This window comes from Bemisia tabaci, unplaced genomic scaffold, assembly GCF_918797505.1.
Source record: "Bemisia tabaci unplaced genomic scaffold, PGI_BMITA_v3".
Lineage (NCBI taxonomy): Eukaryota > Metazoa > Arthropoda > Insecta > Hemiptera > Aleyrodidae > Bemisia > Bemisia tabaci.
In genome coordinates, this window is record NW_027311760.1 from 72,593 (window position 1) to 99,765 (window position 27,173).

Below are 27,173 nucleotides of genomic sequence, written 5' to 3' on the forward strand. Positions count from 1 at the left end.
GACATAAACCATTTTAATGGGTACCATTACGCCCACAATACGCCGAAAGTTTAGTGAAGTTACGTATCCCACTTTATTTTCTCTCCACTAGAATGTTGCCTGATTGTGTGAAAAACAGACAATATTTTACATTCAGTTAAATGGGAGAATGTGCTGAATTTCAGCACAATCTGGCAACAATGCTCCACTATCTGTGTGAGTCTGTGGCTCTTGGGTCATAAAATACATGGGAAGAAAGAATGTTAGTGGTCATCACATGAACTTTTTTAAACATTCTTCAGGAAATTCAGTAGACAGTACTAGATTTTTGACAGTGCCCACCATGCGGCTAAAAAAACGTCATCAGATGCATAATTAACACAGACAGAAATCTGATTGGGAATTGACAGCCAGTTATTATGTTTTTTCTTGTGTTAACTTGTAGGAAGAGAGATATTACCATGCGCAATAAAAAAGAAAAAAAAGGCTTCATACCTCATTGAAAGTTACAATCATCTTAGGAACCTTCATATAAACGTCGTTAAAAACGGACAAAAAAGCCACAGTTACTTCCAATCAAAAGAACGCAGTTAAAATCATTTTCATGAATATTCACGAGGAATTTAATCGACATTTCTCAGAAATCTTTAAATTTTCTCACGCCAAAAAATGATTCAACTCTGATAAAAAAAAAGAAGGAAAAGACCTGCTTTTTTTTGACAGCCGACTGTTCTCAGCGAACGAGAAAAGTTGCCGTTTTAAGGTTTTCATTCACGTAAGTTCCAAAAACAACATCAAAACTATATACGCGGCAATTCTGTCTTGAAAAAAAACTTCCCAGACTTGCGTCTTTCTTCAATCATAGTGTAACATATGCCGGTACCTTTAAACGGAGTCAGCGGAACGCAAGGAATTCGAAAACGCCTTCAATTTTTGTGCATATGCAACACGCTCATCCGCAGAACACGAATAATTGTATTCTTACGTTTACACTATTTGTCAGTGCTTTGGCCTCGAAAACAATGCTGACACGATGGTTTCTCAGACTATGCAGGAAGAACGGCGTATTAGCATTCGTGTGTTGCCAAATTTCTCCCGATAAAATAGTAATTTTGAAGAAAACTTATGAGTAAGTATTTTCCTTTGAAATTTTAGAGATAATTTAGAACAAATCGCGAATGAGTTGGAGGAAAATGATTCATGAGTCTCTCAGTAAAAAAGTCAATAAAATAGTCCTAGATCCACACTTTTTTACGGGAAAAACAAGGTCAAAAAGTCCGAAAATGTCAAATAGAGTCAAAATATTTGAACGCTAATGAGTGCCGGCACCAGTCAGTTTTTGACTCTAATTGCAATTGTTGAACTTTTAAGCCTTGTTTTCTCCGTAAACGCAAAATAGCACGATTTAACCACCTTGTTACATGCAGCTCTGGCAACGTTTCTCATTTTTTTTCATGTCTCCAAGTAAATACGTGTTTTATCAAACGAAATGGTGATAGGGCAAAATGTCCAAAAATAAATAAACTCGCTTAAAAGTCACATGTGAGGGACCCCGATTCAAGTGATTCGATCGGCCGAACGGTCGTTTTAGCGCCCTTAGGAGCTTCCAGAATCACGAATTGCACACCATCCACACAAAAAATCGCGTGAAAGTCACAAGTGAGGGATCGCGGTTCACTTGATTCGATCGGCCGAAGTGTCGTTTTAGCGCCCCTAGGAGCGTCCTGAATCACGAATTGCACACCAACCACACAAAAAATCGCGTAAAAGTCACAAGTGAGGGATCGCGATTCAATCGATTCGATCGGCCGAACCGTCGTTTTAGCGCCCTTAGGAGCCTTCAGAATCACGAAATGCACACCATCCACACAAAAACTCGTGTGAATGTCACATGTGAGGGATCGCGGTTCACTTGATTCGATCGGCCGAACGGTCGTTTTAGCGCCCTTAGGAGCCTCCAGAATCACGAATTGCACAATTGTCCGAAGTGAAAAAATTGCCAATGTGAAACAAGTCTATGAGCAAAAAATGTCCAAAAGTCTGAAATGTCCAGTGGCAGTGAAATGGGCAAAATAAAACACGCCCGAATGTCCGGTTGCGATAAAAATCATAATTTATATTCTCATTTACCTGTTCTTATAAATTCTTCTGTCTGTAGTGTCTATGTAGTTTAACTATACCGAGAATAGTTTAGGTTGTATCACTGCTTCTCCATTATCCCCAAGATGGATATTTCTGTAGAAAGCTTCCAAGCTCACTATTTTGCCAAGTTGTCAAATTATGTGACATTTGGACATTTTTGTTTTTGGTCATAATCCTGCTACTGGACATTACAGATATTTGGACATGTTGTAGATGTGGACTTTTTTGACTTGGTAAAACTTGGCGATAGGAGCTGCGTTTCAAAATGCCATAGGAATTCTTACGGCCGGCTAGAGATGGCGGTAGAAAAGCATATAGCTGGCTGTAGAATGCGGAGAAAATCATACGGCCGGGCTATACGAAGCGATAAAAAATTATGCAGCCGGGCTATAGTTCCTATCGCCGGGCTATACAGTTTATCGCCATCGGCTATAAAAGGCTATAAAAAAATGTGTAGAAATTCATGTGCTTTGGGAATCATTAAGTTTGATACGGAATCACCCTAATATTTACAAAACACATATCATATTTTCCTTCAATACATATTTTTTTCATCAATTAAAATGAGAATAATCCATACAAGATGTGCAAACATTTCAAAATCACACTTCAAAATTCAGTTGAAAAACGCTGACTCCGCGAGATTAAATATTAATGCCTATCACAAAGCGGAGCGGCGACGCACTGGCGTCTACAAACCTAACAGGGATACTTCACGCATTGCGCAACGCGTGAAGTATCCCTGTTAGGTTTGTAGGCGCCAGTGCGCGTTCAGCGCTGGCTGCCCGCCCACCGCGCCGCGCCGCAGCGTACCGCGGCGCTTGAAACAACCATTTCACACCAGAGATATTGCACAGTATCATACGAAATTGAAGAGGCGCTCCGACATATTAGGAATGACAGGCATCTTTCAAAAGTGCGGAGCTTTCCTCGCAAAATAAATCAAGATACTACAGCACAGAAAGAGAGCGGTAGTCCAAAAACTCACTAAGTCCTAGCATCCGTAATTAGTAACATTTACGAGTAGCATACACTTTATCGCCTGGCTGTTGCTTAATCGCCATCGACTATAAAGGGCTATAAGTAATTGTGTTGCCAGCTATAGAAGCTATTGGAAATCTTACAGCTGGCTGTAGGTCTATGGTATTTTGGAGCACAGATTCTACTGCCAATTTATACCGGGCTTTGGACATTTTTGTACTTTGGACTTTTATTTTCGGACATTTTGTCCTATTCCCAACGAAATTTGAGAACGGCGGAAGGGTGATACTTGCTCTTCTCCGGCACAAACATTTTTCATACGCTTAAGTCATTTTTGGTTGACCTAGGCCAAGGCGCGGTAAAGACTCGTGGCGACGGAACATTTTCCGGAAAATTAATACACGAAAACTTATAAATCCGTAAAACTTCGGACTTTTATTTTCGGACATTTTGTCCTATTCCCAACGAAATTTGAGAACGTCGGAAGGTTCATACTTGCTTTTCTCCGGCACGGAAACATTTATCATACGCATAAGTCATTTTTGGTTGACCTAGGCCAAGATGCGGTAAAGACTCGCGGCGACGGAATATTTTCCGGAAAATTAATACACGAAAACTTATAAATCCGTCAAGGTAAGTGGCCATTCTCTCGCCTCCCAAGCTGGAGCGCCACTTGAGAACACAATAGACTGACGTTAAGAGCAAGAATTGAGTTTACTTGGAGCGTAAGCGAAAATCTCTCCCTCAGCCCCCTCCCCCTCTATTTCTCCCCGGCTCTCTTTCTCGTGCAGTTCAGTCTAGCGAGAACACATTCTTTCGCCTTCGTTGTGCTTCCTCTTCCGTGCAGTTTCTAACAAAAGTTTTTATTTTGGTGAATTGCAGTAGAATGGGTACGAGAGGGACATCAGACGTAAGAAAATATCGTTTATCGACCCATTGAGTAGGATCGCGAAATGCTCCCTGTCTGCAGGTTGTTGCCAAAACTGAAAAAAGTCTCCTCGAGATATTATTTTGACTTAATGCGTTGTCTCTTGTCGACAATATTTGGCTCTCTTTCGTTAAAACCGTGCAGATTTAACTCAAAATCAGTTTTTTTGTTATAGAAACGTTGTTTTGCTATCGTTGAGTTTACGTTAAAAACACGTTAACGAAACAACGTTCCTTTGACCAAAAAACACTAGATCTTGTCGACAAGGAACGAGACTTTAAGTTAAAATAGTTTCTCGAAGAAAAGTTTTTTCAGTGAATCTGACGAACTTTTAAAATTCAATTATAGTTTTTAGTATTTATTTTAATACAAAAGAACGCAACTACATTTTAATGGTGCCAAAGTTCTTTTCGCAAATTGTATATTTATTAGGAGAATTTGATCATTTTTTCCTGAGAATTTGCGTTATTTTCCTTCTGATCTCTTGCAAAAATTAGTAAAATTTCTGACAGAAATTGTTCCGGCACATTTTTGTAAAAATATGATTGTTTGAGCCAATTTCGCAACTTTGGAATAGAGTTACATTCCTTGGTGCGGAAAATGAAACGGGTAAATTTAAGAGGCACACATTTTTGCTTCAAGTGATCTCGATACATTCTCCGATCAAATCACAACTTACCACGATCACCCCTAATGGATATGTTGCATGTGTGAGGAATTTGCAATTTGACTGTTGATCCTTATGCAAAAGTTCGCGCGAAACAAGATGGTGCCACTGGTTTTCTCTGAAATCAACTCCCAAGCTCAAAAAAAGCTCTAAAGTTGAAGCCAAAATGGAGGGAATATCCCACGCTATCCTGAGAGTCCACCTCTACATCAAGACAAACTCTCCATGCAAAGATAGGGAGCAAATATATTAGCAGGGTTGCCGTGTTTTCAGTTTTGGAGTCCCCAAATAAAGTGGCAGCCCTGTCAATGTATTTGCTCCCTATCTTTGCATGGAGAGTTTGTCTTGATGTAGAGGTGGACTCTCAGGATAGCGTAGGATATCCCCTTCATTTTGGCCTTATCTTGAGAGCTGTTTTTGAGCTTGGGAGTTGATTTCAGAGGAAACCAGGGGCACCATCGTGCTCCTCGCGAACTTTTACATACATGTAAGAATCTATTGTCAATCGCAAATTCCTCACACATGCAACATCTCCATTGTTCCGGCACATTTTTGTAAGAATATGCTTGTTTGAGCCGATTTGGCAACCTTGGAATAGAGTTACATTCCTTGGTGCGGAAAATGAAACGGGAAAATTTGAGAGGCACACATTTTTGCTTCAAGTAATCGCGATACATTCTCCGATCAAATCGCAACTTATCGCGATCACCCCTAATTGGTTCCATCTACAGGGTTATTCAACAGTCACGCACCACTGGTCTTAACTTCACTTCTAATTGGACGTATTTCTGTCAAACGGAACTATGTGCCTTAAGTCATGAGCCCTGAGACCCATAAGAATACATGCATAACAAGGCTCACGTCATAATGCACATAGTTCCGTTTGACAGAAATACGTTCAATTATGGTATCGATATGCGGTTTAAGACGATTTTCCTCATACCGAGAGGGAACTTTTTTAGGTACTTTCCAGTTTTTGATCCCCTCAGGGGGAGAGGTGCAGGAGATTACTCAAAAATTTCAAATAGCCATTCCCCCTCATGGCCAGTGGTGCGTGACTTTTGGATAACCCTGTATATGATCTTACCTGTGTGCGATAGACGATAGAGCTGAAGAAGGGCGAGACCCAGTTCTTCTGCTCCTCGTGGTTGTAGTTGGAGGCGTAGCTGACGTCGAGCGGGGACTTGCCGGGGGTGAGCCGGGGGCGCGTCCCCCGCTTGGCGCGCACGAGCTGTCGGGAGAAGGGCTCGAGGTCGTGGAGGGCGGCGGCGCCGGGGCCCATGTCGAAGGCCCACGCGGGGGCCTCGCGCTTCATGAGCCGCTGCGGGGTCTCGGGGGCCTCGAGGGTCCAGTCGGTGGCGTTGCGGCGGATGCAGGACGTCGCCGGCGGCTGCATGAAGCCCAGCGGGAGCGTGAAGATGATCCAGCAGGACAGCGAGACCAGCAGCAGCGTGTGTCCCTTCTGCCACCTGCCAACAGAGGAAAAATTCCAGGTTATGGGATTTAAGTATAAGAGAGATAGGCAGAGGTTAACCTTCAGGCTCGTTATTGAAACTGATAGACAACGTTGTCGACAGAGATAAAGACAGAGTTATACACAAGGTTATACACAAAGCTATAGACGAGGGAGACGAAAATTAATCGATTTTATTGGTGAGAACTGGTGGTCGCGAGGGACAAATGAGGTTAGTTGCCAACAGCGGATAAAGTCGAGGTTATGTGATGTAAGTAACGGAGAGATAGGCAAAGATCAACCTCCGGGCTTGTTATTGAAATTGATAGACAAAGCAGTAGACAAAGCTATAGACAGAGCTATACTACCGTGCTAAGGAAAAACGCCGTATGAACATTCGAGAGTTGCCAAATTTTCTCTGGTAAAATGTTTATTTTTGAGGAGAATTATCAATATTTTCTCTTGAAGTTTTCAGATAATATAGGTCTAATTACGAAGAAAATTTTCTGAAAAACTGAACGGAAAATATTCACAAATTTTCTTGAAAATTCTTATTTGATCCATGGAAATTTGGCGACTAAGGAAGGTTCATATACGGCGTTTTTTCGTGGCACGGCAGTATAGGAAGAACTTTAGACAAGGCTATACACAGAGATATAGAAAAAAGAGACAAAAATTGATCGATTTTATTGGTGGAAGCTGGTGGTTGCAAGGGACAAACGAGGTTAGTTGCCAACAGCGGATTAAGTCGCGAGGCTATATGGGATGTAAGTGATGGATGAATAGGCAGAGATCAACCTTCTGCGGGCTGATTATTGAAATTGATAGTCAAGGCATTAGACAAAGAAGACATGGAAGTATGGAGCTATCCTATTGGTTGAGATGGGTGGTTCCTATAGACTAAGGAAGAAAATGATGGACTAACTTTCGGGTCCCTCGTGAGTTACCGTCACTTTGTCTATTACCCACCTCCTTTGTCCATTGCAACCATCCGCTTCCACCAATGGGATCTCTCCATGTCTCTCTTGTCTTATATGCCTATAGCTTTGTTAGATAAAATTGAAAGATAAAGCTATAGACAAAGGAGACAAAGGGAAAATGGGATGCTCTTGTTGGTTGAAACGGGTGGTTGTTATAATAGACTATGAAGGGAGAATGACGGCCTTACCGTTGGGCCTGTCGTGTGTTGTTAATTTGTCTATTACTTACTCCCTTTGTCCAATGCAATCACCCGTATCCACCAATAGGATCGCTCTATTTTCTCTATGTCTCCTTTGTCTAACGCTTTCTTTATCAATTTCAATAATAAACCCGCAAAATCTTTTCGAATTGTTTTGATGAGCAAGTTGACATCGAAAGGGAGGAACTCAACTTTTTACGCATCCTCCGTTCCCTTGAAAAGTATTTACGGCTCAAAAGACCCTTTAGTCTTTAAGCTGGTCACAAAGGAGATGGGGAATTTACAAAAGGAGTAATATGATAAGATTGAAGTAGAACAATTTTTATCGGTCTTGTTCTGAAACCGTACTTTGCGTAACACCTCGTGCCGCTTGTCCCCAGAGGCTTTTCTAGACTGCCCGTGCTAAAGGAAAAACGCCGTATGAACATTCGAGAGTTGTCAAATGTCCCTTGATAGAACGTGTATTTTAGACGCAGTTGAAGCATATTTTTTCTTGACATTTTCACATATTTTAGATTAAATTGCGCGTACAAAATCGTCTGAAATTTTTGAGGGAAAGTATTTACAATTTTTCTAGTAAATTCGGTTTTTATCGAAGGAAATTCGGCAACGTCTGAAGGCTCATACGGCGTTCTTCTTTAGCACGACAGGATACGGATCACTTAGGAATTCTTTAAACTTGACAAAGGATGAATATAAACGAAATTCCCAGTTTTTCCTTTGTCGACCGTTCGCATCTTAAACCCCGATTCAATGGGCCTGTTGCAAACTTTTGCTAGAGCAAAAATAAGAGTTGTTTCTTATAGATAATGCCTCAAAAATCACGATGAGCGCATCGGCAAAGTCTGAAATGCACTCATAACTTCACAGTGTGCGTAAGAAATTTGCGGTTTTTTGAGCTTCCCGCTTCAAAAGCGATACTACGGCACAGGTGAACATTTTGTAAAAGGAGTCGTTCCATCGTCGGCAATACTCATCATGGCCGACGCCAATCCGCCAAAACACGTGTGATGGGACGAGATAATACCTGAACTGGATTAGACCAGATAACAATCGGCGTGTTTTAACGTTCATGTTTTCCACGCCCGAATTGATTGACCTTGAACTCTCCTTGAATCACGCGCGGAACTGCGCGCAAGCGTCGGCCATGATGAATATCGCCGACGATGGAGCGACTCCTCTAACAAAATGTTCACCTGTGCCGTAGTATCGTTTTTGAAGCGGGAAGCTTAAAAAAACGCAAATTTCTTACGCAGATTGTGAAGTTATGAGTGCATTTCAGACTTTGCCGATGCGCTCATCGTGATTTTTGAGGCATTATCTATAAGAAAAAACTCTTATTTTTGCTCTAGCAAAAGTTTGCAACAGGCCCATTCTCATAAATTGAGCATAGGGAACAAATAATTTGAGGGTGAGGCTCTCGAAATTCCCTACTGATGATCTTTTCATTTCATGATGAGTTAGCTGCGTTTGTAATTGATAAAACGCAGTGATATAAGGGAAATGTATAAATTCAACCATGGAATCCGGATGAGAAAAACATACAGAGATGACCTTTTCTCCAAATTTTCCCCCAAAAAAGTTGTTCTTTACTCGCCTCTGAAAAAGAGTTTCGGCCTCTGGAAAATCAACTTGGACATTTGCGTAGTTTGATAGTTTCGACCATTCTTGCGAAAGCAAAGGAAAATGGAGACCTTGTAGCACGGTATGTATTGTAACTTGTTCTATAGTAATTTTTTTGAGTTTGAAAGTTAAGAAGCGCTGATATGCGTGTCGCGCCGACCGCAGTATTTGGCGCAATGCATGAAGTATTCTTATAGTCTTGCAGGCGCTAATATGCGTTCATTACCGGCTGCACTGTGTTTGCCGCATCATTCGAACTCGCGTTAGAATATTCGCAGCATCGAATAATGGGGCTTAAAAGACCCATGCCGTGTTGTGCCCTATGAACATTTTTGTACGTACAATAATCCATTAAATGCCCTAAATTATCTGAGCTCCGGGATTTTTCGTAAACATTTGTAACATTTGGGAACGGTAAAAACAATTGAGAGTGAGTGGATTCTTCATTTTTTTCTCTTTCTTTAAATGACAAAAAAAAAAACTATATCGATTACATATTCTAGAGACTGTTGAAATTTGGAAATGGAAAGGTAGGAAAAATAGAGAGTGAGCTGACTTTTTTATTGTTTTTTTTTCAATTTTTTTAAATCCTTGACTTAAATGACTTTAATTGACATTAATGACTTATCCTTATGACTTGTTTTATTTTTTTTTATTTTTACGAGTCACTTACAACATCTGTTTTCGTAAATACGGCCTTACATGTAACAATGGCGGATGTGAAAAATTACATTTTCGAAACACGCTTAAAAAACTGTTTGGTTCTCACGAAAATTTAATATGTTTGGCTCTGGCATAATGTACAGATCTTCGAAGATCACATCTCAAATATTTTCTCAAAATTTTCTCGATGCCAAAACAGTTTTTTGAATGTGTTTCGAAAAGGTCATTCTTCACATCCGCCATTGTTACATATGAGTCCTCAAATGTTCTGTCACGCGCCACCGAGGGAAAACTTTAACTTTCCTTGCAAATCGTCAGGAAAATTGCCGTCGCAATCAACCTTTTGAGGATTTCGCAGGATTCGACGGATCATCCTCTCGGAGCCTTTACTGTGCGTAAAATAAATCCTTTAAGCCACACAAACCGGTCCACGGTCGTCCGCGTGGTCCTGACTCAAGCTTAAGCCCATCGCGGAGGCGTCAAAGGGGAAAAACTGCGAGCTCATGAATGAAAAGAGTAAATTTTCCCCTCCACCCAGCGCCTCTCGACGCCGAGGGTGAAAACCGAAGACGTAAGCTTCAAAGCGTTTGTCTCAATTGACCCGTAACCTAATTTCCCCGCGCCGCCTCCACTCGTGGAGCCCGTGTTCCCGTCTCGTTTTCCGAGCTTTATCTTGTGCTTTCATTCTGCAGTCGACGGCTCCAACTTCGGCCTCCGCTCCCCGAGGTTGCCAGGATGCGTAAAAAAGCTGGAAATTATTCTGCCGTGCTAAGGAAGAACGCCGTATGAGCCTTCAGACGTTGCCAAAGCGCAGATATGCGTGTCGCGCCGACCGCACTATTTGGCGCAATGCATGAAGTATTCTTTCAGTCTTGCAGGCGCTAATATGCGTTCATTGCCGGCTGCACCGTGTTTGCCGCATCATTCGAACTCGCGTTAAAATATTCGCAGCATCGAATAGTGGGGCTTAAAAGGCCCATATCGTGTTGTGCCCTATGAGCATTTCTACGTTGCCTAGTTTCTCTCGATAAAATATTTGTTCAGAAAAAAGTTAGGGAAGTTCACGACAATCTTCACTTTTTTAGATTGAATGGGCCATTAAACAAAGTACAAATTTAAGCACTCTTATATATGATTCTTCAACAGAATTTCACGTAGAACTTGATTCGCGTGACAAAAACTTCTGAAATCAACTCTTAGCTAAGATATTGCCGTTTTTAATTCACATTAATTACGGGAGATTTGAATTGCCCGGTCACAAGAAACGCAATACTCTACATGAGTGAAATCGCGCCTCACAAGAATTTTGGCAGGCTTCTGAGTTGAGCATCTTTCCTTTCCCACCCTTTATTGTTCAAAGTGTAAATAATGAACTCTAGCGGATCCAAAAGCGTCAAGATTGAGGCTGCCACACTTTTGTATCACACAGACTACCACGGTAACGTTTATTGTTATTGACGTTAACATTATTAACGTTGTGCGAGTTGACTTATGTAGACCATTGCGTTTTCATGAGCGGGATGTTTGAATTCACGCGTCAAGAAACATCTATTATGATGGGTAGGGGTTCATTTTAGTAATTTTCGTCGCGAAAATCGTGTTTTACGTGAAATTTTGGTTAAGAAACATCTCCCTCCTGTGTATGTCGGCCTCCTGCGGTGTAGTGGTTGTAATGCTGGCCAAGAGGTCCCGGGTTCAATTCCCGGCCAGGTGACCTGAGATTCATGGTCTCGGGCAATGGTCACCATGGGATGGATGGGGTAGTTAGCGTGGGATTAGCCAGTGGGCTATGTGAAATTGGTTAAAAAAAAAAAAAAAAACTTTGTACATTGTCTAGTGATCTATTCTGCCATGCTTAGGAAGAACGCCGTATGAGCCTTCAGACGTTGCCAAGTGTCCTCCAATAATAACTGAATTTACAGGGAAAATTGTGAATATTTTTTCCCAAAATTTTCCGACAATTTTGTACGAAATTTAATCTAAAATATCTGAAAATTTCAAAGAAACAAGTACATGAATGCCGCCAAAAATACACGTTTTATCAAGGGAAATTTGGCAACTCTCGAATGTTCATACGGCGGTCTTCCTTAGCACGGCAGTATTAGAGTCCCTTTATACTGACAATGAGAGTACAGACAACGCGAATCAATTTCTAATTGATTCCCATGTTTTAGGCCTTTATAGTGTCACAAACGGGAATAAAGATTACTTTCACCAATTGCAAAGATTATAAATTGGAATGGACCGGGTCATTCCGGGTACGGCAAGGAACAAATGGAATGAGAGAGGGAATGAGATAAGAATTCGGGAATGGGTTGATCGAAGATTACAAAAAACGTCCAATTGGTGTAATCTTCATTCCCGCTTGTGACATCTGTAAGCCGCGTTGTCTCGACTCTCTCTGAAAAGGGACTTTAGAAATTATAGCGTTGTGATAAAGGTCAAAATGTGCTGAATTTCTAGCAAAACCTGGCAACGATACTGCTGCAGACTGATTGAGCGCGCTGGGAGAATCAAATTCGCTGCATGATCGTCCTTCTCAAAGTAGCATTTAATAACGGAAAATTCGCGATATTTTTAAATTAAGTTGCAATTTTTTGCGATAAACTCGCTAGGATCATCAACATTTGAGCGATTGTCCACCATCTTGCCGCAATTTTATCTCTATAAACTCACGCTCGATAAAATCGAAATTTTACATCAATTTATCAAGATTTTATTTTCAATAATATTGCAATGCCTCGCCGTCGATAATATCGTAATTTCATCGCAAATTTATGTGACGAAATTGCAATTTATCGCAACTCAAAGTCTTAGAGGTCACCCTTTTTCTCCCCCCCCCCCCAAAAAAAAAATGCCTGTAGGCTAAACTTATATAAAAACTGTAAAAGTTTCAAAAAAGCAGGTTATTGCAATTCATTTAAAATTTTTCCAGAAAAAAGTTCTCGGAACGATAGTCGTCAACAATCATTTCTAATTCCTAAAATGTTTGCTATTTTCAACAAACACCAACAAAATAATTTTTTCCCTAGAGTTTTTGTAGATCATATTGTGAAGCTCAAGTGTTTCTTCAAAGTGCACTGGCTGGGTCGTCAGAAAATAACAAGCCTCGGGTCAGTTTGACTCATGACAGTCATCAAAGCGTTAAGCGCCTGGCCGTTGCTCACTTCGAAAGCTCCCTCCAATTTTCGGTGATAATATCAACTCTAGCTACCTAGAACAATTAACACCGTAACTACATTACCGTGCTAAGAAAAAACGCCGTATGAGCATTCGAGAGTTGCCAAATTTCCTTCGATAAAATGTTTATTTTTTTAAAGAAAGTTATAGGTACCTAATTTTCCTTGAAATTTTCAGGAACTCTAGGTGGCATTGCGAATAAGAATATCTGGAAAATTTGAAAGAAGAACATTCTCTAGTTTACCCGCGGAAATATGTGTTTTATCAAAGGGAATTTGGCAACGCCTAAAGGTTCATACGGCGTTATTCCATTGCACGGTAGTAAAGTTTGTCTATCGCCTTCGATAGGTTGGATTTTCTTCACTGAAGAGAATGCCCGCGTAAACACGCCTATCATCGTTATCTGTAAAATCAATCTCCCATTTACTGTTCTCCTGTCTCCTTCTTGACTGTTCACCTACTTTTTAAACGGATTCATAATTACTCCATGTACACCATGTAGGTAAGTTCCCTCTTTACTTGTAAAAGGATTTGCATTGCCAATGCATATAGAGTGTGTTTGATCTATAAGAAAATTTACTTAATATGCGTGGGCGGAGCTGAGGATGATTTGTGGGGAGAAATTAAAAACCCCACATCAATAGATTGATACTCCGAGGAGGGCCTAAATAACTCCACCAGTTCCAAAGCGTTTGAAAAAGGGGGTCATGGGGCCTTCCTGGGACCATTTTGAAAAATTGATTTGTCTTGAGGGTAATTTTGAGCTGTTCTTGCCCTGGTAAAAATTGACGATAGGAGCTGCGTTTCAAAATACCATAGGAGTTCTCATAGCCGACTAAAGAAGGCTATTGAAAATCATATAGCTGGCTGTAGAAAGCGGAGCAAATCATATAGCCAGGCTATACGAAGCTATAAGAAAGTATACAGTCGGGCTATAGTTCCTATCGCTGGGATTTACACTTTATCGCCATTGGCTATAAAAGGCTATAAGAAATTGTGTAGAAATTCGTGTGCATTGGAAATCATCAAGTTTGATACGGAACTACCTTAATATTTACAAAACACACATTATATTTTCCTTTAAAACATATTTTTTTTCATCAAATAAAATGAGAATAATCCACACAGAGTGTGCAAACATTTCGAAATCATGAGTTGAAAAAAGCTGACTCCGCGAGATTAAATATTAGAGCCTAACACAAAGCGGAGCGGCGACGCACTGGCGCCTACAAACCTAACAGAGATACCTCACGCATTGCGCAATGCGTGAAGTATCCCTGTTAGGTTTGAAGGCGCCAATGCGCGTTCAGCGCTGGCTGCCCGCCCGCCGCGCCGCGCCGCAGCGTACCGCGGCGCTTGAAGCAACTATTTCACACCAGAGGTATTGCACAGTATCATAAGAAATTGAAGGCGCTCCAACATATTAAGAATGACAGGCATCCTTCAAAAGTACGGAGCTTTCCTCGCAGAATAAACCAAGATACTACGGCACATAAAGAGAGCGGTAGTCCAAAAACTAACTAAGTCCTAGTATCCGTATTTAGTAACGTTTAGCATAAACTTTATCGTCTGGCTGTTGCTTAATCGCCATTGGCTATAAAAAGCTATAAGAAAATATACAGCCGGCTTTAGGTCTATGGTATTTTGGAACACAGATTCTACTGCCAATTTTTACCAGGGTATCGAAACGTCATCAAACATACAATTTCAAAAATGAAAGAGTCGTCACGCACTTACTCTGCAAAATTCCTCACACTTTCCGAGGGATTTTTAACTTTTCAGGAGGAGGCCAAGCAGATAGTGAGTGTACATCCAATCAAGGACCAAAGACGAAAAAATGAAGAAAAAACACGCTGTTACACTACGCGGGGCTGCTGGTGAGCTTCTAAAATCATTCAGGATAATGGAAGCAATTATGAGAGTATTAACAAAAGCGCATTATTTATATTGCCACGTAAGTCCTGAGAGCATGAACCCGTGTAGCCAAAGTATCTCACGCAAATACGGGTTATACCGTTCATTTTGCTTAATTGAGACTTGGCACACGAATGATGCAAAAAAAGGCTTCGTTCTTTGTCGTTGGCATGGGCACTAAAACCACCACATTTTTATAGGCTATATTCATAAGGGCTCGTAACAATATGTTGCGATTTTTTTGCTCAATGCTTTGGAGTTCATGCTCCAATTATTGTAAGATCAAATTGCTCAATTTTGCGACGGAAAAAACTATTAATCAAATAAGTTGCACTTTTGTGGGCAATTTTCTATAGTAAACTAGAGTGTTCCCTCTTTTTTTCAATTCAACAGAAATATCTATCCTAGTCGAAGCAACCTATAACAGAATTGACTAATTTAAATACATTTTAATGACTAGAATAACGCATCTCGCGTGTTGCACTCAATTACAAGTTGTTTCTTAATTGTTCATTCATTGTTTCTAATTAGAAGGCCTTTCGCTTAATGACGTCAAATTGTTACAAATAGTGATCCTAATATGACGTGGCACTAAGACAAGCAATAAAAGAAAACAGTAAAGATATCACTCGACAAAAGTCAACACAAGTGAGCGTTTTCAAGAAGAAATTATCTATCTAGCGTCGTAGCTCCCCATAAAAATCTATTAGACTAAAAAAGTTAAAACAAAATCAAACATAAGCTAATCTAGATCATATTTTCAAAACATTAATAATTGATTTTAGTTAAGTAAAAAATCTCAAAAAGTAAACGCGTACTTTCTGAAGCCCTATGCGCTGATTCTCTTCAATTAAAGTTTTGTTGGATTAGCTCCGCTTCGCTCATACAAAGGTAAATATTTTATCGGGAATAATTTGGCAACATTCGAATGTTCATACGCCGTTCTGTCTTAGAACAGCAGGGGAAACCCATCGCATTGGCATGGTGTCAAAAGCTGAAGCACGGACATAAAGTAAGTGTAAACGCAGGATGCAACAATTCGTGGTCTGTGAATGTGCGTGTTGCGGCACAAAAATTGAAGGCGATTTCAAATTCTTCGCGTTCACAGTGGACCAGCGATCAGCGCGCTCCGTGTTAAGTTACAGGCAATAACGTCTGAGTATGAAAAAAAAACGGGATAGCTGCTGATCTCATTAAATTAACTAACTAGTTAACTATTTATGGGCTTTTATTTCCTTTTTTCTTCTTTTTCTATTAGTAGATTTTCAAACCGAAGCGGTCATCCAGGAATATTAAAACATTTAACTTTTTTTTTAAATTTTCTGTTTTAGCGTGTATTCTTAAGAGTTCGCTCTCTCCAACCAAGAGAGGCGACGCATAATGTCAAAGTTCGTTTGAATTTTTCATTTCGCTTTTGAGACATGGCATTAATTAATGACCAAAACGCCAGTTCGTAACGGTCTCGACATTTCGGCCAGGGATTTGATGGCGCTGTTCTTTTCACGAATACTGCAGCGCGCTGAAATCCAGCGAATAAGGAGTTCAATATTTTTTTCTGAAATATTTCTTAATTCATTAGTTTTCATCCGACACCACACTGAATTGTTTTTGCAGTTCGACAATGTGAATGACTTCATTTAAAAAAGAGGGTATCTTCATTGACCGAAAAAAGTTTGATATTGAGCCTACGTGTTGTTAGAATATCAATTATGAATTGAAAAACGTCAGAATTTCACGTTACACGCCATAGACACGTTAGACATTTTTAAACTCAACTCGTAGATGTGAGCAGACTAGTGTTTTCTATGTTCGACAATATTGAAAGTCCCCGGCTGCTAAAAACCAGGATCTATATTTGTACCAAATTAACCACTAAACTAATTTTAGTATGCTATTTGTAATTTAGACCGATTTTTTTTACTGTCCAATCAGCTCTTTGGTCAAAAACATCGACCCGACTGGAAGAAAATTGAAATTTCAAAAATCAAAATCTTTGCTGCGTTTTGAAGTGAGTGGAATGTATTATACATCCATAGAAACGACAAATCCTTAAGGATTCAGTCGAGATAATATTTTTGCCGAAAAATTGATTGCAGAAAAATACATTGTTTCGATATTCTTCGGTTTTCTCTATAAGAAATGAAACCGTGGTCGTCGGATGTCTGATTTGCTGAAGAAAAAACGGGCAAATCTGGTGTTCACTTATTTTCCCCACACGAAAAGAAGAGGTAGGAGTTTGTCCCAACTGTGACATTTCCAACTAATTGGACCGCATTTTGCAATAAGGAACCACTATTTCTGGCTCATTTTAGAAACAACATATATGCCATTGGTTTCCCTATGCAGAAAGGTGCTTTTATGGAAGAGCCAGAGATAGTGCGGTTCCTTATTGCAAAATGTAATCCAATTGTGGTAGGTAGTACCACTAGTACCCCAATAAATTAGCTTACTAATTCAACAAAATGGGGTAACACCTACCACAATTTTAGGGGATAGCCCCTGATACTTTTTTCCTTGTATTCAATGCGGACTCTTATTTTCTCCTGCGGGCCGATTGTTGAAATTGATAGACAAAGCGACTGACAAAGATGTAATAGGGAGTATGAAGCGATCCTTTTGGTTGAAATGAGTGGTTATTATAGACTAAGGGGGTAAATGGGTTGCCGTTAGTTAGGCTATTACCTACCTCCTATGTCCATTGGAGCCACCCACTTCTACCCATAGGATCCCTCCAGATCCTTTTTGACTCCTTTTTCTATAGTTTTGTCAATCCACTTCAATTAATGATCGGCCCGTAGATGGTGCTTATCAGATTTCAAGACGAATTGGATTGCGTTGAGCAGAGAGCACCTGAGTCACATTAGCCACTGCCAGATTTCATCGAACAATTTATTTTCTGGAAGGAGAATGGTAGTGCGGACTCTTTTTAATATGCCAGGGAATTTGCCTTGCGTTACCAAAAAGAATAAGAAAAAAACTCTTGTCCATTGCAACCACCTGCTTCGACCTATAGGATCCCTCCATATTCCTTTTGCCTTCTTTGTCTAAAGCTTTGTCTATCAATTTCAACAATCAGCCTGCAACCACCCACTTCCACCTATAGGATCCCTTCATATCCTTTTTGCCTTCTGTGTCTATAGGTTTGTCTATACATGTCAACAATCAGCCCGCAAGGGCTTATAAGGAAAAGAGGAGACTGACCTGTCAGCAAGGCTGCCCCAGAAAGGGGCGGCGAGGAACTCGACGAACGGGCGAGAGCCAATGAGGAGGCCGCACTGGCCGGGGTTCATGCCCATCTGCTTGAAGTAGACGCCCATGAGCGGGAAGAGGGAGCCGAAGGCGGAGTAGAAGAAGAAGTAGAAGGTCTTGACGGTGAGGAGCTCCTGGTCGACGGTGCCGAAGAGGAGCTCGATGATGTCGGACTTGCCGCGGATCTTGTGCGTGGCCTCCTTGGGCTGCGGGTAGGCCGAGGGGTCGACCTCGCCCAGGGCCTCCGGGTCCACTTTCGGCCGGATCCCCGGCCCGGCCCCCTGCCCCGGGGGGTACATCGGCATCGACTGCGGCTCCTCCTGGTCCCGGTAGTAATCCATGCTGCAGCTTCAACTAACCCGCCGGCACGCTATACCTGTCCCACCTGCACACAGAAAGATGCATTACGATCAGTATGGAATACATGTATATAGGTAGAGTCCCTTTATACCCAGAGTTAAGACAACTCACTTTTGGTTGGGCCAGGGTTGGGCTGAAAGTGGCCTAAAAAAAAATCCAATTCTGATTGGTTCTCGCTCATGGAGGCCGAAACGAGTGCACCAAGATGGCGGTACCCCGAATGGGAACAAGAATAATGAAAATATTACCTAATTGTGGTTTATCAAGAGTAAATTGTTATTTCCGTAGGTCCAAAATGAAAATAGATTAAGAAATTATTCACAAACCAATCTCATTTTCTTTTTAATTGATCACTTTGTTGATGTTGTTGTTTTTGTGTGACAGACATCGCAGGATTCCTGATCCTTATCCCTCAATATCGTTCGTTTGGGTGCGATCGTTTCGGCTTCCATGGCCAGCCAAGGCCGGCTGCCAGTCAGCTGATAATCGAGTTGTCTTAACTCTGGGTATAAAGGGACTCTACCTTAATAGGGAGAGTATGGACATGTCGGTACGGCAAGGCCTGGATAGACGATCAAATTCCGAACTAATTCCGATCAAAGTAGACATGCTGATGACTGATGGTCACCATCTACCATCAAATTTTGACGGGCCGCACTTATTTGTTCAAAGTAAGATCAGGATGGAGTGCCACCATTCATCATTTCCTGCCACAGGAAACATTACTGCCAAGTTTTCATTTTAAAATGAAGCAAATTAATGAGTTTAAAACTGATGACTCCCGACAGTTTGATGCTGTTTTGATCGGAATTGGTTCGGGAATTTGATCGTCTATCCAGGGCTTATGTCTTATTTGGTATTATCATGTTCAGAGAATGGCGGGAGACAGGTTGCCTAACAGGGTCCTTGATTGGGTTCTTCCTGGGAGAAGGCGCAGAGGGCGCCCAATGAGAGGTTGGAGAGAAGGGGTTGAGACAGAAATGTTAAGTAGCTCGATGCCCAAAGGGTTGTGACTTGACAGGTGGCAGTGGAGGTTAAGCGTCGTAGAGCGCCAGGATCCCTGGTAAAAATTGGCAGTAGAATCTGTGTTCCAAAATACCATCGACCTAATGCCGGCTGTAAGATTTCCAATAGCTTCTATAGCCGGCTACACAATTTCTTATAGCCTCTTATAGTCGATGGAGACTAAGCAACTCACAGCCAGGCGATAAAGTGTATGCTAAACGTCACTAGTTACGGATGCTGGGACTTAGTGGGTTTTTGGACCGCTGCTCTCTTTTTCGGCCGTAGTATCTTGATTTATTTTGCGAGGCAAGCTCCGTACTTTTGATTGATGCCTGCCATTCCTAATATATTAGAGCGCCCTCAGTTTCGTATGATATTGTGCAATACCTCTGGTGTGAAATAGTTGCTTCAAGCGCCGTGGCACGCTGCGGTGCGGCAGGCGGGCAGCCAGCGCGAAACGCGCATTGGCGCCTACAAACCTAACAGGGATACTTCACGCGTTGCGCAATGCGTGAAGTATCCCTGTTAGGTTTGTAGGCGCCAGTGCGTCGCCGCTCCGCTTTGTGTTAGGCTCTAATATTTAATCTGGCGGAGTCAGCGTTTTTCAACTCATGATTTTGAAATGTTTGCACTCTGTATGGACTATTCTCATTTTAATTGATGAAAAAAAAGTATGTTTTAAAGGAAAATATAATGTGAGTTTTGTAAATATTACTTAAGGTAGTTCCGTATCAAACTTAATGATTTCCAAAGTACACGAATTTCTACACAATTTCTTATAGCCTTTTATAATCGATGGCGAAAAAGCAACAGCCAGGCGATAAAGTGTAAAGCCCGGCGACAGGAACTATAGCCCGGCTGCATAATTTTTTATAGCTTCGTATGATTTTCTCCGCATTCTACAGCCAGCTATATGATTTTCTGTGGCCTTCTTCAGCTGGCTGTAAGAATTCCTATGGTATTTTGAAACGCAGCTCTTATCGTCAATTTTTACCAGGGATGTGCTATGAAGCGACATCTATACTATAAGCTCCCGGAGAAGCCAATACGACGAAAAAAAGGTGGTTTCGATCATGTCGTCGCTTGGCTGACAAAGGAGCGTAACTACACATTGAGATGAGCCCGGGAAATCATTGAGTTAAATGGACGACAGGGCTCGTCGCGAAATGCAGTTACGCCTTTGTGTCACTTTGGAAAAAAAAACACATTGGATCTAGAGTCCAGACACTTAAAAACATCGACAAGAAAAAAAAACTCTTGATTCAATCAGATTTAAGCTTAAATCAAGAACCAAGCCTCTTAATTTGAGCGGATTTCCTTTTGATTTAAGCTTAAATCTGCTTGAATCAAGAGTCCTTTTTCTTGTCAATTTTTTCAAGAGTCTGGACTCTAGATCCAATGTGTTTTTTTCTAGTGCAGGAGGGCGACGATGTGTACAGAGAGACACCGGCTAAAATGCAGGATAAGGACCTAGATTGTATGTCCCCCGATAAGACGCAAAGAGTGCCTAATGAAAGGGTCGAGGGATGAGACTTTGCTCATAGCTTTGCTTAAGTGCAGGACTCTTAGGCCAGGGTCCGTGGTTTGAAAGGAATTAGTGGTGGCTAAGGGTCGTAGAGCGCTAGAAAGCGTCGTGAAAGTAACGTGATATAACTAAAACACATAACACAAAATCCACCAAGATGCCCAAGTCGTATGCTGAGCATTAAGGGAGGTGCCGTTTAGAGAGCCCTGGGTGTAAAATATGCACGATCATGCAATCTGCGGTGCTCAAGAGTGGTCGAGACATTTCGTCATTTCTCCCGCAAAAGAACGTAACTACATTTCAATGTTGCCAAATTGTCCCTCGCAAATTGCACTTTTAACCGTAGATTTTTGGGCATTTCCAACTGAAAATTTCCTCAAGTTTTTATCTGATCTCATGCAAAAATCAGACAAAGGACAAAAATTGCATGGGTATATCCTTGTGAAAAATTGAATGGGGCTGTTGCATGCACCTGGAATTGCTTGATAAAAAGGCGTAATCTACGTGTATTTTAGGGAGTTTCCGAGCTTAAAACGGCTCGAAACAGCTTTTTTCACTGACAAAAATGGGCTTAAAGTTGTGGTGATGAGAAGAACGTTTCTCATTGCCTTTTTTCTTATGACGTCATAAAAGTTGACAACCCATGGTTTCAACCCCCGTGAATCTCATGTATCATGACCGCTGAACGACCGGAATACACATAAACAGGTGGAGAAAGGATCACGGCGTTCAATGATCCTTGTGACGTCACAAAATATGTTGGCGCGATATTTTTTCCGTTTGAAACGGAGTTGAACTTTCGACAACTTCGGAAGTCCTTTTCCCACCTAAAATTTTATTAAATGAAAAAAAGGTAAAATACGTGTTCTCCTCATTTTGTATGTACCTCGCGAAAATGAATTTAAAAAAATGTACCACAGCTCCATTATCAGAGTCAATTTTGAAACCTTGGAATTGAGTTACGTTCCTTCGTCCAGGGAACGACGATTTTTTAAAAAACGAGGAAATATTTGTTTGAAGCGCGCTGACGAGGAAGCATCTTGTGATGAATGGAATCGGTGCAATAACAAGAAGGAATGAAGAACTGAACACGTAGGGTTTAGGCATGAATGAAAGACTGTATTGAACACCAAGAATAACTAGACAATACTCATACAATACACTGAATCAAAGCTAGATCATAACTATATGTGAGCCTGCTACATGACGGCCATGATGAGAACAAAACACCCGACTCGGTGGACTACGAACATCAACATTCCTCTCAGGAATTGGTGAATGCTGGACATGACACATCTGAAAAATGCCGACGATTTGGCGACCGGTCAGGTCATCCGTGAGGCATTTCGAACGTGAGAGAATTTTTCAGTGGCCTAGTGAGGAGCGAAAAGAGATAGAACTGAAGCCATGACGCTGATAAATTCCGGGAATGGCAGAATATTTTGAAAGATGAGCTAGGAAGGAAACTAATGTTGCACGATTTGGTACTTCGTCCGACCGCGTGCCTCCCTTTGGTATACGCATATCGATCAGTGGCGTTGCGTGCTTTGCGATATATCGATTGATCGGCCGTTTAACCCCATGTTAAAGTATCGATAAACAAAGTGTTCGCAGAGAACGCCTTAATAATCGATTATTTACCACAGCTGCAAATGGGGAAATATCGATAGATCGCAAAGCGCGCCATGTCACTGATATCGGTGGCTGAAGTGCAAAACCACGTATCTTCATTGCGGTGTTTCAATAACTCCGCTCTTATTTTATTTTACTTTTTTGAAGAAAATGAGCCAACTTTATAGCTTGAGATTCAAACAGGATAGTTTGCTGATAGAGAAGAAAAATCATGAAAGTTTTCAAGAAATTCCGTTGACTAGTTTTTCAACGTAAAAGTGAAGTATCACAGGAAGTCTGGAACGTTACAAACGGAGTTACATGGTTCCGCACTCAGCCATCGATTTTGAGGGTTATCTATCGGAATAAACGTGAAGATGTAAGATCTTAATGTGACGGAGGCTCCTATCGAGAAAAAAATCCAGAATCAGAACATCAGAGAAAGATTTATAAATGTATAAAATTTACTCTCGTAAATTTGTACGATACATTTCGGAACTGGCGGACAATTTCGAGCCTCTTTTGAGTACCAGATCAGAATTTATACTCATAAATTGTTTTGAGGATGATGAGTTATATCTGGTTCAAAGTGTGAGCAGAAAATTTGATGAGAATGTGAACGAGCCTGATTAAATTTCATCACTTTGGTGTGCCTATCTTCGGTGCCAGTATAGCAATAGGTAATTCTAAACTCTTGAGGTTTTAATCTGCATACTTCAAAAGTATAAGGAAGCGAGTTCAACAAGTTGTTCCTTACGCATGCTTCAATAGAATATTAGTGTAGCTTTAAAAATTAAATGTTTTGCACATTAAATATAATAAAAACTTGAACAATAAGTTGGGATTAAATTTTGTCTACTACTGCTAGAATTCAAAGCTTGATCCGTCATCCTCTATTTTCGCTGATAGCTCATTTAGAAATTACGGATGCATATGCTGCGGAAAGAAGTTTTATCAAGTCCTGACAAGTAAGACACACACACAAGAAACTCAGTTCGCCTTCAATTCAGTGGTTATGCAAATCAGGCTACCTGGGCGTTAAAATAGTTGCATCATAGAGTATTATGCTTTCTCGCGAGCAAAGTTCAAACAAGAAGAGGATTACAGAGAGAGCGCGCAGTGGTGTGGACCTTGTTTTTTCTCATATATTATCAAATTCAACACGCACATCCATGTTTTTAGGAATATATCTCGATGAATTTAGTGTTTCCTTCGCACAAACAACATTGAAAGATAGATTTTTGTTACTCATATGGCTATATTTTACAAACGTGCTTTATCGTAAAAATGTTTTCCCTCTTTTCTGAACTTTCTCGACGAGTTGTGAGTAAAGCACTGGAGACAGAACTGTTTCATTTTTCTATCTGTATCAATTCAAAATGGATCAGAAGCGATAATTTTGATACATAGGTACCTAAACTCGCAGTATATCCTCATACTTTATCATCACTCAGTAGTGAAAATAAGTTCCAAGCTGCTGAATCCTTCTTGAACAACAAGAAGGGTATTAATAGTTCCTTGACCTATACGTCACTTTTTTCAGGGAGGCCCCATACGGTTTAAATAATGACTTCGGCAGATTTAAGTAGAGCCTTTAACATGATAACTAAGCGAAAATTTTCCCAAACTTAGAATCTACTTCAAATGTAAAACATATACAGACAGATCCTTACGAGGGATTGTAGTGATTTACAAGTACGAAAAAATGAACTATTCAAAAAGAAAAAAATCCATGGTTTTGACAAACTTTTAGGTAACTACGAATCTACCTCAAATTGCAAAATATAAATAGTGTATTGCAATTTTGTGATTTTTGAAGTTGCAAATCATTGCAATCCATCCCAGGAATCCAATATTAAAAGTTATATCGATAAATTTGGCTTGAGGCTCATGAAAGTTGTCCATATTATGATCATAAATTTTCTACCCCCCTTTAATGACTATGTAAACCACCCAAGTAGCACAGATTGCGAAATCAAGTGCAATTACATAGTTGTCTATGTTGCCTATCTTCTGTTAAAATATACACATCCTCATGAACTGCATGGCAATCGAATTGAAATAAATTTCGATTTTTCATTGCATTGCAAGTTGCCCATCTTTCTCACGCATGGTACTCATCTTTGATTGTTTAAATCGGCATTTATTGACCAGAATAATGTGAAAATATTGAAATTCTTTGTTACAGATTGCAATTTTATTGCATTAAATCGCAACTCTCGCAATATTCTCATTAGACTGTTCCACTTGGGCACATCGACGATAAAGCTCCCAATCCACGTATCTCAGATTGCGACGTTGCAGACTTCCTGTCACACGTCATTTTTTAAATGGAGAATTAAACAGAGGAAGAATGAAAAACGTCCATGATTCCTCTTCTCGTGAGGAAAAACCTGAAAAACTTCAATGAATGATGTCGATTTGATCTGATTAAAAAGACGTAACAAGAGTGGAGATTTTGAAACACCGCAAACGAGATACGAGGTTTAGGATTTTCCCCTTCGATAAAGGGCCTCCCTAAGGAAAGGGGTTGTTGAAAGAGCGACTATGAATACAACCCTTGAACAAATATGGACATATCCCCCCAATGTTTATGAACCCGTGGTTACTCACCTTCTAGATTGGCCCAGCTCCTGACATCCTAGGTTATAAGCACAACAAATCGCAACTTCTTCGCAATATTTTCATTGAACTGTTCTATTTGGGCATATCGATGATAAAACTCCCAACCCACGTATCTCAGATTGCGACGTTGCAGACTTCCTGTCACACATCATTCTTTAAATGGAGAACTAAACAGAGGAAGAATGAAAAACGTCCATGATTCTTCTTCTCGTGCGAAAAAACCTGACAAATTTCAATGAATGATGTTGATTTGATTTCCTTAAAAAAACGGAGATTTTGAAACACTGCAAACGAGATACGAGGTTTAGGATTTTCCCCCTCGATAAAGGGCCTCCCTAAGGAAAGGGGTTGTTGAAAGAGCGTCTATGAATACAACCCCTGAACAAATATGGACATAGCCCCCCAATGTTTATGAGCCCGTGGTTACTCACCTTCTAGATTGGCCCAGCTCCTGACATCCTAGGTTATAAGCACAATCGACTCCTTGAATTTCCACGGGTGCACGGCACTCGCGACGTTTCCTAGCTGGGCCTCGGGGATTTCCGCGATTCCATGTTCAGTTTCGGTGGTTTTTAGGCCAGTTGGCGCGAGCACTGATAGCACATCGACCGAAACCGTCGCGGGACTGAGGGGGCGGGGGGTGGCGCGCTCCCCTTCACGGCACGAATCGACCACCTTCCGCGCGCCCACCCGCGCAACCCCGCGCAGGCGCCCGCCGCCGCGACGCTGGCGCCATCTCGTTGGCGTCGCCGCGCCCGTGGGTTCACTCGCACTCACGTGATGACACAATAGGGATGATCGAATATTTAGATAATCGAATATTCGATATTCGAATTATCGGCACCGAGATAATCGCATCACATTCGAATATTCGATTCCGAAGTATTCGCAATCGCAAGATTCGAATTCTCAAATAATCGCAATAATCGCATTCGAAAAGTTTCGAATATTCGAATGATCGCATTCGAATTAGACATTCGTCCATCCTAATGACACAAGTGTCGAATCGAGAGTCGATCATCGACTATATCGATTGTGTCGATTCAAATTGTAGACGAAATATTTCGGGTGCTCCTGACGGCTACTACGGATGGGCGGCAAAATTTCGTGAAATTTAAAACGGACCTGTTGCAAACTTCCGCTGTGTCCGCTGTGTGCCACTTTCCGCAAGTGGCAGTGATCGCGATCAATAGCGATTTTATCGGTTGGTTATCGGGATTATATCGGTGGCAATATATCGAGATATTATCGCATTAAAAATCGCGATATATGGCTATTAAATCGCTACAAATCTCAATTTTTGGATCGATAAAATCGTGATCAATTTTCGTCGATAAAATCGAGATTAAATTGCCATTTATCGCGATTGTTATGTTGATAATATCGCGATAAATTGCCGGGCGATAAAAGCGCGATTTTATCGCGATAAGATCGAAGATAATCGCTTAGATGTTGATGATCCTAGCAATTTTTTCGTCGATAAAATCGCAATATAAAGCGATTTTTCCGTTTAGAAATGTTACCCAAGTAACATTTTTCAACGAGAAAATTGGGATAAATTGCAATTTTTTCGGCGATAAAATCGCCAGGATCATCAACATCTGAGCAATTATCCTCGATCTGATCGCGATAAAATTGCGCTTTTATCGCCCGACAATCTATCGCGATATTTTCCGATTAAAAATGTCGATAAATGACGATTTAATCTTGATTTTACTGACGAAAATTGATCACGATTGTTTCGAACCAAAAATTGCGATGTGAAGTGATTTGATCGCCATAAATCGCAATTTTTAATGAGATAATATCTCGATATATTGCCACCGATATAATCGCGATAACCAACCGATAAAATCGCTATTTATCGCGATCACTGCTACTTGAGTAACGGCTACTACAGATGGGCCATGGGCGGCAATATTAATAATAGAAAAATTGTGCAGTATGCAACAACATAGAAATATATAGTCGCTTACCTTCAACTTAGCAGGCAAGGTACACTACAGTTAGCCATTGTGGTTAGCCACTTTATAGGCACATCGGGAAAGTCTGAAATACGCTCCTAATTTCACAATCTGCGTAAGAAAT

The 27,173-nt window shown here is 40.9% G+C and overlaps 1 protein-coding gene across 2 annotated transcripts in view; it reads right to left on the reverse strand.

Moving 5' to 3' along the window:
- The window catches only part of LOC109044720 (major facilitator superfamily domain-containing protein 6 jef), a 49,049-nt gene extending 23,330 nt beyond the window's left edge, over positions 1–25,719 (reverse strand). Inside the window, exons 1-3 of one of the 2 annotated variants that reach the window (XM_072305857.1) lie at positions 25,517–25,719; positions 17,912–18,344; positions 5,785–6,166 (exon numbers count right to left, since the gene is read on the reverse strand). In XM_072305857.1, coding sequence (XP_072161958.1) covers positions 5,785–6,166; positions 17,912–18,300 — 771 coding nt within the window. In that variant the 5' untranslated portion in view covers positions 18,301–18,344; positions 25,517–25,719. Of the gene's footprint in view, positions 1–5,784; positions 6,167–17,911; positions 18,345–25,073; positions 25,183–25,516 lie in introns of those variants that run through there. The other variant, XM_072305858.1, reaches the window with a different exon arrangement.
- Between the last annotated feature and the right edge of the window lie 1,454 nt (positions 25,720–27,173).